The sequence below is a fragment of the Lontra canadensis genome, unplaced genomic scaffold (assembly GCF_010015895.1).
Source record: "Lontra canadensis isolate GAN:19392208 unplaced genomic scaffold, GSC_riverotter_1.0 scaffold66, whole genome shotgun sequence".
NCBI lineage: Eukaryota > Metazoa > Chordata > Mammalia > Carnivora > Mustelidae > Lontra > Lontra canadensis.
The window spans coordinates 4813942-4831776 of NW_022631060.1; the positions used below are offsets into that span (position 1 = coordinate 4813942).

General features: G+C 51.9%; 1 protein-coding gene across 2 annotated transcripts; it reads left to right on the forward strand.

Annotated features, from left to right (window-relative positions):
• Positions 1–376: 376 nt before the first annotated feature.
• Positions 377–17742, forward strand: VPS51 (VPS51 subunit of GARP complex). Of its 2 annotated transcripts, none has more exons than XM_032879425.1 (10): positions 377–724; positions 1209–1338; positions 13760–13906; positions 13992–14211; positions 14311–15028; positions 15440–15655; positions 15842–16060; positions 16445–16566; positions 16658–16745; positions 17355–17742. In XM_032879425.1, exons 1-10 carry the CDS (start codon positions 500–502, stop codon positions 17613–17615), a joined length of 2346 nt encoding a protein of 781 aa, XP_032735316.1. In that variant the 5' UTR covers positions 377–499; the 3' UTR covers positions 17616–17742. The 2 variants fall into 2 exon arrangements, with proteins under 2 accessions (XP_032735316.1, XP_032735318.1); XM_032879427.1 differs by lacking the exon at positions 377–724 and adding an exon at positions 742–802.
• Positions 17743–17835: the final 93 nt, after the last annotated feature.

Genomic DNA, 17835 nt, shown 5'->3' on the forward strand with positions numbered 1-17835 from the left:
AACGCACGCCCTGTACCGGCATCTAACCCTCTCGGCCTTCGCGCAGACTCCTGTGAAGTCGCGCCCCCCACCCCGGATTAGGAATGGGGGAAACTGAGCCGCCCCCCAGGTAACGAGCCAATGCCAGGATGTCAGGCACACGCTCTCTGGCTCCACGGTCGGCGCTGCGTCCGCGGCATCCAGGGACGTATTCCGGGGGCCTCTGCGTGCCGGGCTGCGGGACTGGGAGCCACGACTCGCTTTCCTTCTGGGAGGGAAGCACCCCACAAGTTCCAGTCAATCCTTCCGCTGGAGAGGCTGGGGGGAACCTGGGGCTCTCCTGGAACCTCTTCGCTCGCGGAGGAAAGGGACGGGGGAACGCTAGTCTCGAACACCCAGGGTTGCAGGGGGACGTTTCAGCTGAAGGACTGCCTCGTTGCAACAAGAACTTTATGGCTCCCGGAAGTGCTTCCTCCCGGTCCTTTTCCCAGCCTCTCGCCGGTGGGCTGCAGTTGGAGCGATGGCGGCGGCAGCCGCTGGGCCCGGCACGGGGTGTGGACCTGGGGACTCTCCGGAGGGGCCCGAGGCAGAGGCCCAGGAGCGTCGGCGGAAGGCGCACGGGATGCTGAAGCTTTACTACGGCCTCTCGGAGGGGGAGACGGCGGGGCGCCCCCCAGGGTCGGACCCCCTGGACCCGACGGATCTCAACGGGGCGCACTTCGACCCGGAAGTGTACCTGGACAAGGTGTGTGTTTGTGTGTTGGGGGAACCAAACCCCTGATACATTGCACCCCCAGGTCACGACTTCGACTTCGTTGCGGGGGTGAGGGACGCAGGGGCTCCTAAAAACAAGACGACCCTCGGGGAGGAAGCGGGGGCAGAGCTGGAGTGTAAGGGAGGCATGGGCCGACTAGCGCTGGCCTGAGGAGGTGTGGAGTGTGAGGTGTCTGAGGCTGGTGTTCTGGTAGGCCCGCGGCAGGGGGCGTGGCCCGGGCGCCGATGGGCTCTGGACTGGGCCCTGGCTGGGTCTGAGCATTTCATAGGCTGACAAACCCCAAACAGGGTCGAATCCAGTAACTCCTGAGCTACGCCACTGATAGGCCCCATGTCTAGGATTCCTGACAGGGGCTGGATGAGGGTTTTCTTGCACCGAAAGCCGACCAGGTAGGGGTTAGCCGAGGGCCATGGGGGTCCCCGGACCTGAGCACTAACACCCCGATTTCCTCCAGCTGCGTAGAGAGTGCCCCCTGGCCCAGCTGATGGACAGTGAGACAGACATGGTGCGGCAGATCCGGGCTCTAGACAGCGACATGCAGACCCTGGTCTATGAGAACTACAACAAGTTCATCTCCGCCACAGGTGATTCCCGCTGGGACACACAGTCCCGCTGCTTACCTGTTGTCCTGTGTTGGGGAAACCAGCAGGGGATTCAGGGGGAGGAGACGCAGACTCTAGTCTTTCCCTGACATTAATCCCCTCTCATCTCTCTCTCAGAGCTTTGGTGGTCGAATGACTAGAGAGGTAATAGCTGCTCTCAGAGGGTTGCTCTAAGGATCAAAGGGGGGGAAAAACAAAATGAAATTTTAGACTGACATGGGTTACCTGAACCACTTGGAGTCCCTGACACTAAGGATGTTTAAGGATGAGTTTCTCTTACTAGTGGTAGCTTTCTTCTCTTGTCCAGGTCTGTCTTGTGGCTGGGCTTGTCTCTCTTTCTCTCCCTTCCTCTATCCTTTGCCCCCTTTTATTTTTAAAAATTTTATTTATTTTTTTGACACAAGAGAGAGAGATCACAAGCAGAGCAGAGAGGCAGGCAGAGAGAGGGGGGAAGCAGGCTCCCCGCTGAGCAGAGAGCCCAATGCGGGGCTCGATCCCAGGACCCTGAGATTATGACCTGAGAGGAAGGCAGAGGCTTAACCCATTGAGCCACCCAGGCGCCCCCCTTTCCCCCTTTAAATCAAGCAAAGAAACAGAAAACTTAGGACATTAAGGGACACAAAGATCAAGTAAAGGTGTTTTGTTTTTTTTTTTCCCCCTTCCTGCCCCCTTTATTCTCAGTCTAGGACAGTGCTAGACAATGTTCAGCTATCAGTCACAGTAACTACTCTTCTTATGTTGGTGAAATGCACTACTCAGACTTTCATGATAATTTTGGATCCCTGTGTACTTAGCCCTAGAGGCGGGTCTTCAGGGTCTGTCTGTGGTCCCTGAGAATGTTGGGTGAACCTTTTTGAGGTTCATTCTGACGTCTCTTACCCTACTACTGTCACAATGCTGGGTGTGGTCATTGTTCTTTTGTCCGATGTGAAGCAGGTTCAATGAGTAGGCATCCTTTATTTGCTAATAGCGTCCACCAAAAGGAATTTCTAGGGGGCCTGGGCATCTCAGCTGGCTAACAATCTGACTCTTGATTTTGGTTCAGGCTGTGATCTCAGGGTCACAAGATGGAGATTGAGCCTGGTGTTGGGGCTCCAAGCTCAGTGGGGAGTCTGCTTCTCTCTCCCACGCTTCCTCTCCCTCTGCCCCTCCCCACCCCATGGTCTTTCTCTCTAAAATAAATAAATCGTTTTTAAGAAATCATCATAATCTCTGAGCTACGAAATTTCCCACCAGAATTTTGCAAGCATTGCATTTTCTCTGTGTTAGAATTTGTATAGTTTTGACATTGAGCTCTTGCTTAATGAGGATGGCTTGTTATTTTATCTTTTTCCTAAGAAAGGGAGAAAATTATAAAGTGAGTGTTGGAGTCAGGGGTTCTAAATCTATAAATACTTTAAGGTCTTACATCCATTCAAGAAGTATTCATTGAATGCCTCTTTTTTTTTTTTTTCCTCTCTCTCTCTCTCTCTCTCTCTTTTTTTTTTTTTTTTTCCAAGAGCTGTTCTGCATATTGAGGATATAGTAATGAACCAGCTAGGTCGAGCTCCTCCCTGCAGCCCGTATCCTAGTTGGGGAGACAGTCAATAAATGAATGCACAAAGGCGGTAGTAAGTGCTAGAAGAAGAAAATAGAGTAGAGAGAAAAGAGTGATGTATGTGTGGGTCTGTCCTTAGCTAGAGTAAGTATAAGACCCGTTGGAGGTCGTGACATTTGAGCAGGGCTTTGAGGAGAGCGAACCAGCCCTGGTCGGGGAGGAAGCAGCAGGGGCAGAGGCTCTGAAGAAAGGTCATGTCAGGTGTATTCAGAGTATGGCAGGAAGTTAAGGGGGAGCGAGGGAGGAGGAGAGTGTGGGTGATAGGGTAGAGGGTTTTGTAGAAGACCAGATTTTGTAGGGACATAAAAGTGTTTATGAGGATCCCGCTCTTCACTTGGAATGAGATGAAATGAGGAGATTGGGGTAACCTAACTTTTATTTCAAAAGGACCCCTCTGTCCACTCTGTGGGGAAGGGACTATAGGGAGGCAAGGGTGGCCGAGCCCCCCATTAGGTGGCTGTTGCAGCAGTTCAGGTGAGATGCTGGTGGCATGGACCATGATGGCAGCAGGGGAAAGTGGAAGGATCTGAAATTGGTTTTGAATTGCTTACTTGAAGGGTGTGGAGTTCAGAGAAGGCTGGAACTCGAGGTACGGGGGGGTAGGAGGGGCTCTCTGATGGAGAAAGTATACAGAGAGAAGAGGTCTAAGGACTGAGCCGTGGGACATCCTGACGTTCAGAAGTGTTGAAGAGAAGGAGGATCTCGCAAAGGAGGCAGCATTTGCAGAGGCTTGAGGACAGTCAGGGGCCTGGGTGTCTGAGCAGCCACAGGAGGGAAGCATTCCAAGAAATAGAATTGATAAGCTGGGCTGAAACATTGGCATTTGGAGTGCTGATGGATGGTGCAGAGAGAGGGAAATGGCAGGGGCAGAGTCTTCGGGAAAGGGGGAGGAGATAGAGCAGTGCATGGGCAAGGGGTTGGCCTTCATCAAGTGTCAGGAGCTCCTCTGCTGTAGCAGGGAGAGCTGCGCGTGGGCAGCGCCAGTCAGGCGGGCAGCTGCTGTACAGTGTAAGTACATAGTAAGGAAGTTTGCCTTTATCCATACTAAGCACTAAGCTAAGCAAGGAGTTCAGACATGAGAGTGATATAGCAGATTTCTGTTCTGAAAAGATCCCTCCAGCTGCTCTGGGAGGAGTGGGTTGGAGAGGTGGCTGGAGGGAGGCCTTTTCGCTTGTCCAAGCTAGAGATCTGGGAACTTACATCAGGTTGGTAGCTGTGGAGATGGACGGTGATGGACAAACTGAGAAATATTTGCGGCAATATCGATGGGCCATGGCGTTGAGGAGCTTTGGGCATAAAGAATGACCCCGAGGTTTCAGCTTGATGGTCAGATGGTGGGTGTGGTGCCCAAGAAACTGCAAGAAAATCAGGTTGGGAAGAGGGTCATGATGAGCTAGAGTTTTGGTTTGGTTTGGTTTGATTATTACCTCTAAAGCGGAGCTGGGTGTGAAATGAACCTGGTACATCCTATGGGGCGAAGCGTGTCAGATAATAACAGCATCTGCTGTCAGAAGAAACCTTTTTTTTTTTTTTTTAAGATTTTTATTTATTTATTTGACAGAGGGAGAGAGAGAGAGATCACAAGTAGGCAGAGAGGCAGGCAGAGAGAGAGGGGGAAGCAGGCTCCCTGCTGAGCAGAGAGCCCGATGGGATGCGGGGCTCGATGCCAGGACCCTGGGGTCATGACCTGAGCTGAAGGCAGAGGCTTAACCCACTGAACCACCCAGGCGCCCATGTCAGAAGGAATCTTGGTGGATCTAGTCTACCCCTTCTTTTCTTTCCTTGGAGTACTGCTAAGGAGTGGCCTTCTTACTAAGGGGAGTCTTTATTGAGGGGGTGGGTTCTCATAACATTGAGGCTAAGGGAGGTAGGTTTCGAGGTGTTGGGAGCGATACAAAAGGAGCTGACAAAAAGGCAGACGGATATGTCTGCCCGGAGCTCAGAGGAGGGATCTGGGCTGGCAGTTGGTAAGCCTGCGAGTCCAGTGGGAAGAGAAGGAGATTTTCAAGGGGAAGTGTGGGTGGGATTGCCCGAGGACGGGATAGAGCCTGAGAAGAGCAGAGAGCCCAGGACAGAGCTTTGAGGAATGCCTGTTTGATGGCCCTGGAGAGGAGGCCGAGCCTGCAGTGGAGACAGAAGTGGTCGTAGAGGGAAGGTGGTATCTGCATGAAGCTACATCCCTTTGACTGACTCATTCGTTTGTTCACTTACTTGCTAAATATTTGATTGCTGTGTACCAGGCACTGTTCTAGGCACAGGGATGTAGCTGCAAACAAGACAGTTTCTCAGCCATCACAGAGGATATGTTCTAGAGAAAGAGACAATGATAAATAGAGATCCTCTCGCTCAGCAAGAGCTCTGGAAATGAAATAGGGTAATGGGGCGGGGTCGGGAGTGGTTTAGAAAGGGGGGCAGAGAAGGGGTTTTGTAAGGAGGTGATGATGAAGGTGAATGATGCAGAGCTGACTGGGGGAGGGTCTGGAGGCAGAGCTGCTCAGGCTGAGAAAAGAAGCTGTGCAAAGGTCCTGGGAATGCTCTGACCAGAGCAAGAGCGACCAGAGGAAGGGAGCAGGACCGATGGCACAGGGTATACGTGAGGGGTGGCACGCTTTTCCTGAATAAAGTACACATTTTAGGCTTTGTGGGCCCTCTGGTTTCTGTACTTGTTTCTGCTGTCCTAGCCTGAGGCCGCTGCGGGCTGTAGGTGCGGGAGTGGACAAGGCTGGATTCCGGCGAAGCGCATTTTCGTGAACAGCTGTGATGTCCAGGATGACATCAGCAAAAATAGTGGAGCAAGTGCATTGGGAAATCTCTCTTCTATAAAAGCAACTAAAAAACCTGGCCCAAATGCTCAGAATCAACTTTTTTCCGGAACTCTAGAAATTAATCAAAGGTTTGCAACCATCTGAGGAGCCTATATTTAAGAAAAACAGCTAGATCTTAGTAAAAGTGGTGAATCTGGTGTTTTTTTTTTCCCCCCTTGAAGATTTACTTATTTGAAAGAGAGAGAGCATGAGGAGGAGGGGGAGAGAGAGAGAGAGAATCTCAGCTTGGCACTGAGCCCAACTTGGGACTTGATCTCCGAACGCTGAGATCATGACCTGAGCTGAAACCCAGAGTCCAACACGTAACCAACTGAGCCACCTGGGCGCCCCTCCTGTGGTGTTTTAACTTACCCTCACAATCTCCTCAGTAGTAACCTCGGAAAACAGCGCATTATTTCTCATGTGGAAGGACAGAACAGGGCTGGAGCTCTTTCAAAGCCTCATGCTGAAGGAATTGTCTGTGTAAGCCGTCTGGTGGTTCCCTGAAAGATTCCACACCACAGATTTCTCTTTATTTGACCTGACCTTGAAGTTAACCCGATATTAAAAGCCTCTCACAGAGAAGTGGGGGATTGTTGTCAAAAACAATTACAGGCAATTTTTTTGTCTGCTTGAAGTGATGGATAACACTTGCGGCAAACAATAGACTAACTCAAAAGCTTAGAAAGAAAAGCTGAGAATGAGACATCCATATTGAAAGCTGAAGGTCACGTACATCAGGTAGTACACTTGCTTTTAAGAAAGACCTGGGGGGTGCGCCTGGGTGGCTCAGAGGGTTAAGCCTCTGCCTTCTGTTCGGGTCATGATCTCAGGGTCTTAGCATCGAGCCCCGAATGGGGCTCTCTGCTCAGCAGGGAGCCTGCTTCCTCCTCTCTCTCTGCCTGCCTCTCTGCCTACTTGTGATCTCTGTCTGTCAAATGGATAGATAAAATCTTTAAAAAAAAAAAAAAAAGAAAGACCTCGGAATGCTCTTAGTTCTCTCTGGCTCACCTTCGGGCTCTGCCCAAGCAGTAAGTGAGGGCTAAGGCAGAGTTGTAAACTGCCTGGTTGAGTGTCTAAGGTATGCCCAACACACACACACACACACACACACACACACAGCCCCTCAACAAAAACTAAAGAGATTTATTCGTTCCAGGTATTTAAAGAAATTCCTATCCAATAACTAGCCGACCACTAAGCTGACCAAGTACGGATTTCAGTGGCTGTACACAACAAAGGACACAGACCGTGCAGAAGTGGTTCAGAGACTAGTAGAGGTTTAGTAACTCAGAAAAATAACAAATGGTAGCATTAAACGGCAACAACAACACGCCCTGGGCAGGAGAGAGAAGCTGATTTCTAGACTGACCATGTTATATTGTTAAAATGTCTGTTTTGTTTTTTTTTTTTTTTTAAAGATTTTATTTATTTATTTATTTGACAGAGAGAGAGAGAGAGAGCACAAGTAGACAGAGAGGCAGGCAGAGAGAGGGGGAAGCAGGCTCACTGCCGAGCAGAGAACCCGATGCGGGGCTCGATCCCAGGACCCTGAGATCATGACCTGAGCCGAAGGCAGAGGCTTAACCCACTGAGCCACCCAGGTGCCCCAAAATGTCTGTTGTTTAACAAAACTTTTTGAGACTGGCAAATGAAGGAATACACAGGAAGGAAAAAAAAAGTCATTAGAAACTGTCTCTGGAGAAGCCAGGCATTGAATTTACTACAGAAAAGATTGAAATCTGCTATTTTAAACAATATTTATGTGTTTATTAGAGAGTGTGCACATGTGTGCACAAGTGAAGGGAGGAGCGGAGGAAGAGAGAGAGAGAGACTGTCAAGCACTCTCTGCAGCCGGGCGTGGAGCCAGATGCAGGGCTTGATCCCATGACCGCAAGACCATGACCTGAGCCGAAATCAAGCCCGCTGAACGGGCTGAGCCACCTACATGCCCCGGGGTAATGGAGTCTTTTCTGACTGAGCACTGAACCCGTAAGATCTGACACTAACTCCAGGTAAATAGTGTCACAATTAAGTTAAATCATAGGACACCCAGTTGGTGTTGCAGAATTGCTTGATGCATGGAAAACCCATACATCTGCTGTCAGATGTGAAGTCGTGTTGGAGGACTGCGAGTGGAGGGGACACAGGAGTGTCTTTCCTCCCTACAGACACCAACAAAAACACAAGTAAGCAAAGGAAAGAAATTGGCAAATTGGACTTCATCAGAATTAAAGTTTTGTGGGGGTGCCTGGGTGGCTCAGTCCGTTGAGCATCTGGCTCTTGGTTTTGGCTCCGGTCATGAGATCGAGCCCCGTGTCAGGCTCCTTGCTTAGCGTGAAGTCTGCTTGAGATTCTTTCTCTCCCTCTGCCCCTCCCCCTGCTTGGACACACACTCTCAAAAACAATAAATAAAATCTTAAAGAATTATGTTTTAAAGGTCACTATTTTTTTTTAAGATTTTTTACTTATTTATTTGACAGAGAGAGCGATCACAAGTAGGCAGAGAGGCAGGCAGAGAGAGAGAGAGAGAGGGGGAAGCAGGCTCCCTGCTGAGCAGAGAGTCTGATGCAGGGCTCGATCCCAGGACCCTGGGATCATGACCTGAGCCGAAGACAGAGGCTTTAAACTACTGAGCCACCTAGGAGCCCCCCTGAAGGTCACTATTGAGAAAGGAAAGGACAATCACAGAGTGGGAGAAGGTATTTGTAAGTCATACATCTAATGAGGGTCTCATATCCAGAATATAAAAAGAATTTGGACAGCTTAGCACTAAAAAGACAAATAGCCCTATATACAAATGGAGGAAGGAGTTGAATCACTGTTTCTCCAAAGAACATACACAAATGACCAAAGAGTTCGCATTATTTGTTATTGGGAAAATGCAAATCAGAATCAGAGTGAGGGGCACCTGGGTGGTTCAGTCAGCTGAATGTCTGCGGCTCAGGTCATGATCCCAGGGTCCTGGGCTTGAGTCCTGCACTGGGCTCCCTGCTCAGTGGGAAGCCTGCTTCTCTCTCTGACAAATAAATAAGATCTTTTTTTTTTTTTTTTAAGATTTTTATTTATTTGACAGAGAGAGAGAGTCATAAGTAGGCAGAGAGAGAGGGGAAGCAGGCTCCCTGCCAAGCAGAGAGCCCCACATGGGACTCCATCCCAGGACCCCAAGATCATGACCTGAGCTGAAAGCAGAGGCTTAACCCACTGAGCCACCCAGTTGCCCCAAATAAACTCTTAAAAAAACAAAAACAGTGAGATACCACTGCACACCACTGAGATTTCCAGAAAATGGAATATGACAGATGTTGGTGAAGTTGTGGAGGATTTGGAACTCTCGTATTACTGGCAGGAAGACAGAATGGTGCACCTGGAAATACTTTCGCCATTCCTCAAAGAGCTAAGCACAGAGTTAGAATACACCCCAGAAATTCCGCTCGTGGCAACATGCTGAAGAGAACTGAAAACACGTTCACGCAAAAGCACGTACGTGAATGCTCATAGCAGCATTATTCATAATAGCCCAAAGGAGCAATCCAGATGGCCACCAGGTGGTGGTTGGGGAGACAGATGTGGATCCACACAATAGAACATGCCTCAGCCGTAATAAACCACGACATACTGATTCACGCAGTAATGTAGAGAACCTTGCAAATGTGCCAAATGAAAGAAGCCAAGTGCAAAAGGCCACATTTTGTATAATTCCCTTTGCGTTAAATGTACAGAACAGGCAAATGCATAGAAATAGAAAACAGATGAGTGGTTGGCAGGGACTGAGGCGAGGGAGAAATGGGGAGTGACTGCCAAGGGTTACAGGGCTTCTCTTTGGGGTGACGAATGTTCTGGAACTAGATGATGATATCAGTTATACGATTTTTTTGTTTGGGAAGTTTTAGCTTAGTCTTTTTTTTTTTTTATTATTCAGTTAATTACCATAGACTGCATTGTTTGTTTCGGGGTATAGGTCTGTGCTTCATTGGTCTTCTATAAGACCTAGTGCTTATTACAACAGTTACACAATCTTGTGACTATACTAAAAATATTAAAAAGCACTGAATTTTTAAAAAAAGATTTTATTTGAGAGAGAGAGAGAGCATGTGAGTGGGGGTAGAGGGGCAGAGGGAGAAGGAGCCTGACATAGGGCTCGATCCCAGGACCCTGGGATCATGACCTGTGAGGAAGGCAGATGCTCAACCGACTGAGCCACCCAGGTGCCCCCAAAACCACTGAATTTTATGGTATTCCGATCATATCCCAGTTAAAAACCAAAATGCTAAACAGGGATCAAGTCAGGTTTGCCCTCCAGGCTGCACTTTGCCAACCTCTGGCCTCGACATTTGGATTATGTAATATTGCATTTATCTGTTTCAAAACTGAAAAGGTCTCAAAGGTTGTACCGCGAAAAGCCTCTTCCCATTCCTTTCCCCAGGCAGTGACAAAGCAACTTAACAGTAAACGTTATTGAAGATGCACAGACATACAGAAAAGTCACAGGAGGACAGCTGCGTGAGTTTCCTGAATGGAACCCATCCGCAGTCAGCACCCAGGCTGGCAAGGCCCCCTGCAGCCTCCTACCAGTCACCACCCACTCCTCTCCCAAGCTAGGATCTCGGTGTCCAAACATTTGCCCTGGTGCAAGCTGCTCTTCTTAACCGGCTGCAGATAGTTCAAGGACGTGCAGTTGTAGTCTTTATTACTCAGTGGTGTGGGTTTTTGTGTTGTTGTTTTTTCACATGGTAACAACTTTTATTTCCATTTCAATGGCTCTGTGCCTGTGCATTCAGCAACAATGACACCAGAGTAGGTTTTCTTTTACTCTGTTTCAGTGACAACTTAGTGTTTGGATTCTTTTTTTTCCCCTTTGGAAGTCAGATTCGAATTTCCTTGAACCTAAGCCTCAAGGAACCAAATACCTACTCCAAAAAGGAATCTGCTCTTTTGATGGTATCATTTGACAGACCTGGAAGGAGGTTATGTCAGCAAGTTACACTGTTTATAAGCAAAACAGAATTTGGGGGAGGATGAAATGCCTCTTGGGCTTCCAGGCTTCTCCATGACCATTAGCCCATGATCATTCTGGTGCCTCAGCTTTCCTCTTTTGCCTTTGCTCTCCTTTTATTCAGGTTTTTTTTTTTTTTTTTAAGATTATTTATTTATTTGACAGAGAGAGAGAGAGAAATCACAAGTAGGCAGAGAGGCAGGCAGAGAGACAGAGGAGGAAGCAGGCTCCCTGCTGAACAGAGAGCTGGATGCGGGGCTTGATCCCAGGACCCTGAGATCATGACCTGAGCCGAAGGCAGAGGCTTAATCCACTGAGCCACCCAGGCGCCCCCTTTTCTTTAGTTTTTAACTACACAGCACTGTGTGTGCTGTGTTCTTTAATTCACTGTCAGTGGCTTGGCAATGCAATCATCCTTTTCTAACAAAATACAAACACCTCCACAGTGGGGCCCCAACGAGTAGTATAGTCATTTCATTTATGTGAGTTTACTTTTTAGCAACTTTCCTCTCTAGAGAATCATCTCTAAGAATAAGGATGAGTGGGTCTTGTGCCATAGACCGTGTTGCTAACATGAACAGCTCGTTTTGCTGATTCATGGCTTCCTTGTGTAAATTTTTAGAACCTCTCAGTTGCTCCGTAAATTTTAGCTCTGTGGGTTCTTTCTTATCTTCTCTGTTTTTTTTCCCTGCAACTTCTGTGTCTGTTCTCTTTGATTTTCCTATTCATTGTCATTGATGTTTCTTTCCTTACCCTGCTTCTCTTGCTGTCTCCCCAAGTTGGTTTGCTGCCCCAGGCCTGCTCAGAGAATATTCCCATGGTCCAGGAGCCACACACAAACCACGTATGGGTGGGAAGGCTCACGGATGACTGCAGGTAGATGTTGCCTGGCTCCTTTCCATAAACATTCATCAGTTTGCACGACCACCGGCCGCTAAGAGAATAGCTCTTTGTAAATACCCTGGTCGATATTGTCACCAACGTTTTTCATCTTTGACAATCCCATAGGTGAAAAGTGAAAATCTCTGTAGTTGCCATTCTTCTGTGAGGGAGGTGGAACATCTTTTGACTGTTTAAGAACTGTTTGATATCCTTGTCTCTGAACTGCCTGTTCATGTCTTTTTCCTATTTTTCTATAGGGCTATTCTTTTTCATATTGATTTAGAAGAATTCTTTATATACTAAGGAAAAATAGCCCTCTATGAAATGACCTGCAGCTATTCTTAAATATAAAGCTCTTCTTAAAAATAATAAATAAGGGGTGCCTGGGTGGCTCAGGGGGTTAAGCCTCTGCCTTCGACTCAGGTCATGATCTCAGGGTCCTGGGATCGAGCCCCGAATCGGGCTCTCTGTTCTGCAGGGAGACTGCTTCCTCCTCTCTCTCTCTGCCTGCCTCTCTGCTTACTTGTGATCTCTCTCTCTGCCAAATAAATAAATAAAAAATAAAAAATAAAAATAAATAAATTTTATTTATTATTTTTAAAAAGATTTTATTTATTGGACAGTGAGAGAGCATGAGAGAGAGCGAGCGGATCATGACCTGAGCTGAAGGCAGACACTCACTGACTGAACCACCCAGGTGCCCCTTTTTAAAAATTTTCATCTTTGAGCATCTGCTTTTGGCTCAGGTCATGATCCCAGAGTCCTGGCATCGAGCCCCGCATCTGGCTCCCTGCTCGGCAGGGAGTCTGCTTCTCCCTCTCCCTGTTTCTCAAATAAATAGATAAAATCTTTTTAAAAAAGTTCATCTTTTGATTTAGCTCATGGTGGTTTTTGCAGATCAAACAATTTTATTAATCTCCTCTTTGATGACTTCTGAGTTTGAGGTGTTTTAGAGTGACCTTTCCATCCCTAATATTATTTAAAATTCTCCCTGATTTTCTTCACATACTTTTGTGATTACATTTTTAAATCACACTTAAACTTGGATTCATCTGCTCTGTGTGTGATTGTGTGTGTGTTAGGTGTGAGGTCTGAATCCAGCTATACTTTTGTTTCAAATGGCTCTCCATTTGTCCCAACACTATTTGTTGAATAATTCATCTTTTGCCCACTGACCTAGAATGGTACCCTTATCCCAATAATACATTTCTTTCTTTATGGGTTTTTATTTTTGTTTTTTTAAGGTTTATTTATTTATTAGAGAGAGCAGAGGATGTGAGAGAGAATAGGATTGGGGGGAGGGGCAGAGGGAGAAGCAGACTCCCCGCTGAGCAGGGAGCCTGATGCAGGGCTTGATCTCAGGACCCTGGGACCATGACCTGAGCAGAAGGCAGACGCTTAACCGACTGAGCCACCCAGGCATCCCCATATGGATGGATGTTCTTGTCCACAAGGAGGTGACAGTGATCAGCAATGTAGATGTGTGGCACCGAGGACAATAGGGATGGCAGCAAGAGGGGTGTAGTTTGATGGCATGGTCTTCCAAGAAGCTGGGGTCTTAAAAGGGAGGAAGAGTAGAAACTATCTAGAGGTGTCAAGGGGCCAGGCTCTGAGGCACTGGGTATGAGAAGAACTGTCTCCTTAGGCAGGTTTCCCCTAAGACAAAAGGGAAAGGACCTTTGGAGAGGGTTGGCTGTGTTCCAGAAGGTGAAGTGAAAGGGCTTGGGCATTCTGGGAAGGACATGAAGGTGTCTCCTCTGTGCCAGGCAGTGAGTTGGACATAGAGGATGCCCCTCAGCAGGAGCAGACAGGTTCCTGCCAAGTGCTCTGTGCTCTCCTTTGGCATCTTGGGTGCAGGGACTGTGGGTCCATAAGCCTCTCCCCACTGCACCAGGGCACACCAGGGGTGCTCCCTTCCATTTACTGTGACCAAGCACCATGGCAGACCCTTTTGCACTGAATCATCAATGTGACCCTTGAGCTGGCTCAGGAGCATCTGGGAAAGAGGCGCGCGCACGTGCATGAGTGTGTGTTTGCGGGGAGCATTTGGACCCTGCCTCAAGCTGAGCGCTGCCCCTGTGCCAAGTATCCCCCTTCCCCTCTCCCGCTCCCTTGCCTGCCCAGACACCATCCGGAAGATGAAGAACGACTTCCGGAAGATGGAGGACGAGATGGACCGGCTGGCCACCAACATGGCGGTCATCACGGACTTCAGCGCGCGCATCAGCGCCACCCTGCAGGACCGCCACGAGCGCATCACCAAACTAGCAGGTGGGCTGGGTCCCGGAGCCGGAGCCGGAGCCGGAGTGGGCCACCCGGAGCCCTGGGGCTCACACCACCTGTCCCCGTCCCCCAGGCGTCCACGCGCTGCTGCGGAAGCTGCAGTTCCTCTTTGAGCTGCCCTCGCGCCTCACCAAGTGCGTGGAGCTGGGCGCCTACGGGCAGGCGGTGCGCTACCAGGGCCGCGCGCGGGCCGTGCTGCAGCAGTACCAGCACCTGCCCTCGTTCCGCGCCATCCAGGACGACTGCCAGGTCATCACGGCTCGTCTGGCTCAGCAGCTGCGGCAGCGCTTCAGGTGCGGCCCCGGGGGCGCTGACCCACCCCGCTGGGCGTCTCCCCCACCCCACCCCGACTTGTGTCAGCCTGTCCTTCACCGCCACCTCCCACCTCGCAGGGAGGGCGGCTCGGGCGCCCCGGAGCAGGCAGAGTGCGTGGAGCTGCTGCTGGCCCTGGGCGAGCCCGCGGAGGAGCTGTGTGACGAGTTCCTGGCGCACGCCCGCGGGCGGCTGGAGGCTGAGCTGCGGAGCCTGGAGGCGGAGCTGGGGCCCTCCCCTCCCGCTCCCGACGTCTTAGAGTTCACCGATCTCGGAGGAAGTGGCTTCGTGGGTGGCCTCTGCCAGGTGGCCTCAGCCTACCAGGAGCTGTTTGCGGCCCAGGGCCCGGCGGGTGCCGAGAAGCTGGCAGCCTTTGCCCGGGAGCTGGGTGGCCGCTACTTCGCACTGGTGGAGCGGCGGCTGGCACAGGAGCAGGGCAGCGGCGACAACTCGCTGCTGGTGCGGGCGCTGGACCGCTTCCATCGGCGCCTGCGCGCGCCTGGGGCCTTGCTGGCCGCTGCAGGGCTGGCGGAGGCCGCCACGGAGATCGTGGAGCGGGTGGCCCGGGAGCGCCTGGGCCACCACCTGCAGGGCCTGCGTGCCGCCTTCCTGGGTTGCCTGACCGACGTGCGGCAGGCTTTGGCTGCACCTCGCCTGGCTGGAAAGGAAGGCCCCGGCCTGGCCGAGTTGCTGGCCAACGTAGCCAGCTCCATCCTGAGCCACATCAAGGCCTCCCTAGCAGCTGTGCACCTCTTCACGGCTAAGGAGGTGTCTTTCTCCAACAAGCCCTATTTCCGGGTATGGCCTGCCTTTGGGCATATCCCCCCCCCACCCCCATTCTGGGCATTCTTTTATTCATCCTAGAGTTTGGCAGTTTGCAGGGCACCAGTCCTTGCCCAGGAGTTCTGGATGTGGTTTCAGACTGTCAGGAGGAAGGCTGGCAGAGCCTGGAGGGGAGGGGAAGGCTGGGAGGGCATCTGCAAGCAGTGTCCCCAGCACTGGCTTTGTCCCTTTGCAACCCCCCCACCCCCCACCAAGCAGGGGAGCTACTCTTGGGTCCTGGAATGCAGGAGAAAGCTGTCCCTTGGAGAGGGGCTAGGGCATTTAGGGTCCCAGATGGGGGGCATTTAGGGTCCCAGATGAGGGTCGCTAGCAGCCCCTGCCTGGGAGAGGGGACCTGCTATGTATCCGGGGCCCTCCTTCTCACAGGGCGAGTTCTGCAGCCAGGGTGTTCGCGAGGGCCTCATCGTGGGCTTCATCCGCTCCATGTGCCAGACAGCGCAGAGCTTCTGTGACAGCCCCGGGGAGAAGGGGGGTGCCACACCACCAGCTCTGCTCCTGCTGCTCTCCCGCCTCTGCCTGGACTATGAGACAGCCACCATCTCCTACATCCTCACCCTCACTGATGAGCAGTTTCTCGTGCAGGTGAACCACTAGCTCGCAGCAGGGTCGGGGATGGTGGTCCCCCACGGACAGGGCTGTTGTGGTCAGACTCAGGCCAGCTGCCTAGGCCTTGCCTCGGCCCAGCCTATGCCCTGCTCCTGCCTGGCAGGGGCCCCTGAGCTGCCCCCAGCACTCACTGTCTCTCTGTCCTCTGCGCCCCTGGCTCAGGACCAGTCTCCAGTGACACCCGTGAGCACGCTGTGTGCGGAGGCGAGGGAGACAGCACGGAGGCTACTGACCCACTATGTGAAGGTGCAGGGCCTGGTCATCTCGCAGATGCTGCGCAAGAGTGTGGAGACCCGGGACTGGCTCAGCACCCTGGAGCCCCGGAACGTGCGTGCTGTCATGAAGCGGGTGGTGGAGGACACCACGGCGATTGACGTGCAGGTGCTTCCCCCCAGGCTGGCCGGGGGCTCCTGATGCAGGCTGTGGGTGTGGGGGTAGCAGCCCTCGGAAGATGAAGACATCAGTGCCTGCATCTGTGGCCTTGTTCCTCCTCAGCCCTGGCTCGGAGGTGTCTTTGCCCCCATTTCATCCAGGGAATCAGGGTGGGCAGGGCTAGCACGGAAGATGGGGCCTCAGTACCAAGTCTTATGTCCCGCCTTTGCCCTACTCCCCCGGTTCTCCAAACAATGACCAGGTACCAACTAGATACCAGGTCCCCACTACTCTGTGATTCTCCTAACGAATGAGTTTGTCATTTAGGGTGTCCTGGTGTCCTGGAGGCTCCCTTTGCTCTGGCCTCCTTGCAATGCCTCCTTTCGCCACCAGGTGGGGCTTCTGTATGAAGAGGGTGTCCGCAAGGCCCAGAGCAGCGACTCCAGCAAAAGGACCTTCTCTGTGTACAGCAGCTCTAGGCAGCAGGGCCGCTACGCACCTAGCTACACGCCCAGGTCTGGCTGGCCAGGGTCACCCCGGGGGGATGGACAGTGGAGGACGGGGGTGCAGGGTGGGCTCTGATTGCTTGTCTTCCCCACCATCCAGCGCCCCAATGGACACTAATCTTTTGAGCAACATCCAGAAGCTGTTTTCTGAGCGTATTGATGTGTTCAGCCCTGTGGAGTTCAACAAGGTCTGAGCCCGCAGTGACCCCACCTTCCATGGGCCCTTGGGAAGGTTGGCTGAAGCAGTCCCATACTGAGTCAGGGAACCTCGGTCCCTACCCAGGCTCCATCTCTGGGCTGTTTCTAGGAGTGAACGGTCATTCAGAGCCCCACTATCACCATATCCCTTGGCCCTCTGCCCTGACGTTGGTGTGCTCCCAGCCTGGGTCTGGATGTACTTTAGAATGCCACTTTGACTCTTGTCCTTGTCGTTAAAGTAGTCCCGGTCCTCCCCAGGAATTCCTGTCCACACCTTCGTTTCTGCCCCAAACCAGCCTACATTCTGGCACCTGGTGTTCTTTTGTCTCTAACTGAGCCAGCCTCTCGGCTCCCGGTGTTAGGGTGTTAGGGCTCCCTCCCACCTCTATTTCTGATCGTTGGGCCGTCCCTGTCTGTTCCCCAGAAGATGGTGCCAACATTGTATCTGTCCTTCCCTCTTAGGGGGTCCTGGGACTTTTACATCCTGGCCTCTTGCTGTCTCTTTGGCCCCTGCCCAAAACGCGGGTGCCCTCAGGGACCCAGTGCTCCTTCCCAACGCCGGCCGTCCCGGGGCTGCATTCCTGTATCCTTGCCCGCAGGTATCCGTGCTAACCGGCATCATCAAGATCAGCCTGAAGACGCTGCTCGAATGCGTGCGGCTGCGAACCTTTGGGCGCTTCGGCCTGCAGCAGGTGCAGGTGGACTGTCACTTCCTGCAGCTCTACCTGTGGCGTTTCGTGGCCGATGAGGAGCTTGTGCACCTGTTGTTAGATGAAGTGGTGGCCTCGGCCGCCCTGCGCTGCCCGGACCCAGTGCCCATGGAACCCAGTGTCGTCGAGGTCATCTGCGAGCGGGGCTAGGCGGGGCCGCTGCCATGCGCGGGCTTGCGCTGTCGCCCCAACCTCTCCATCCCCCGGTCTCCAGTGCGTCCGCGGCCCCCTCCCCTCCCGGCCTCCAGACCCGGCAATAAAGACGTGTTGTCTCCTCCCCCCCCCGCCGGGGGGGGGGGGGGGGGGGGGGGGGGGGGGGGGGGGTAGGGCCGGCTCCGGGTGGAGTTGGGAGGTGGCTCGGGAGGCGCCC

What these genes read in the sequence shown, in the direction of transcription:
- VPS51 (XM_032879425.1), top strand. Translation starts at nt 500, where the DNA reads ATGGCGGCGGCAGCCGCTGGGCCCGGCACGGGGTGTGGACCTGGGGAC. An exon ending in ATGAGCAGTTTCTCGTGCAG is followed by an intron (nt 15,656 to 15,841) that starts GTGAACCACTAG and finishes CCCCTGGCTCAG; the next exon opens with GACCAGTCTCCAGTGACACC. An exon ending in GCCCTGTGGAGTTCAACAAG is followed by an intron (nt 16,746 to 17,354) that starts GTCTGAGCCCGC and finishes CCTTGCCCGCAG; the next exon opens with GTATCCGTGCTAACCGGCAT.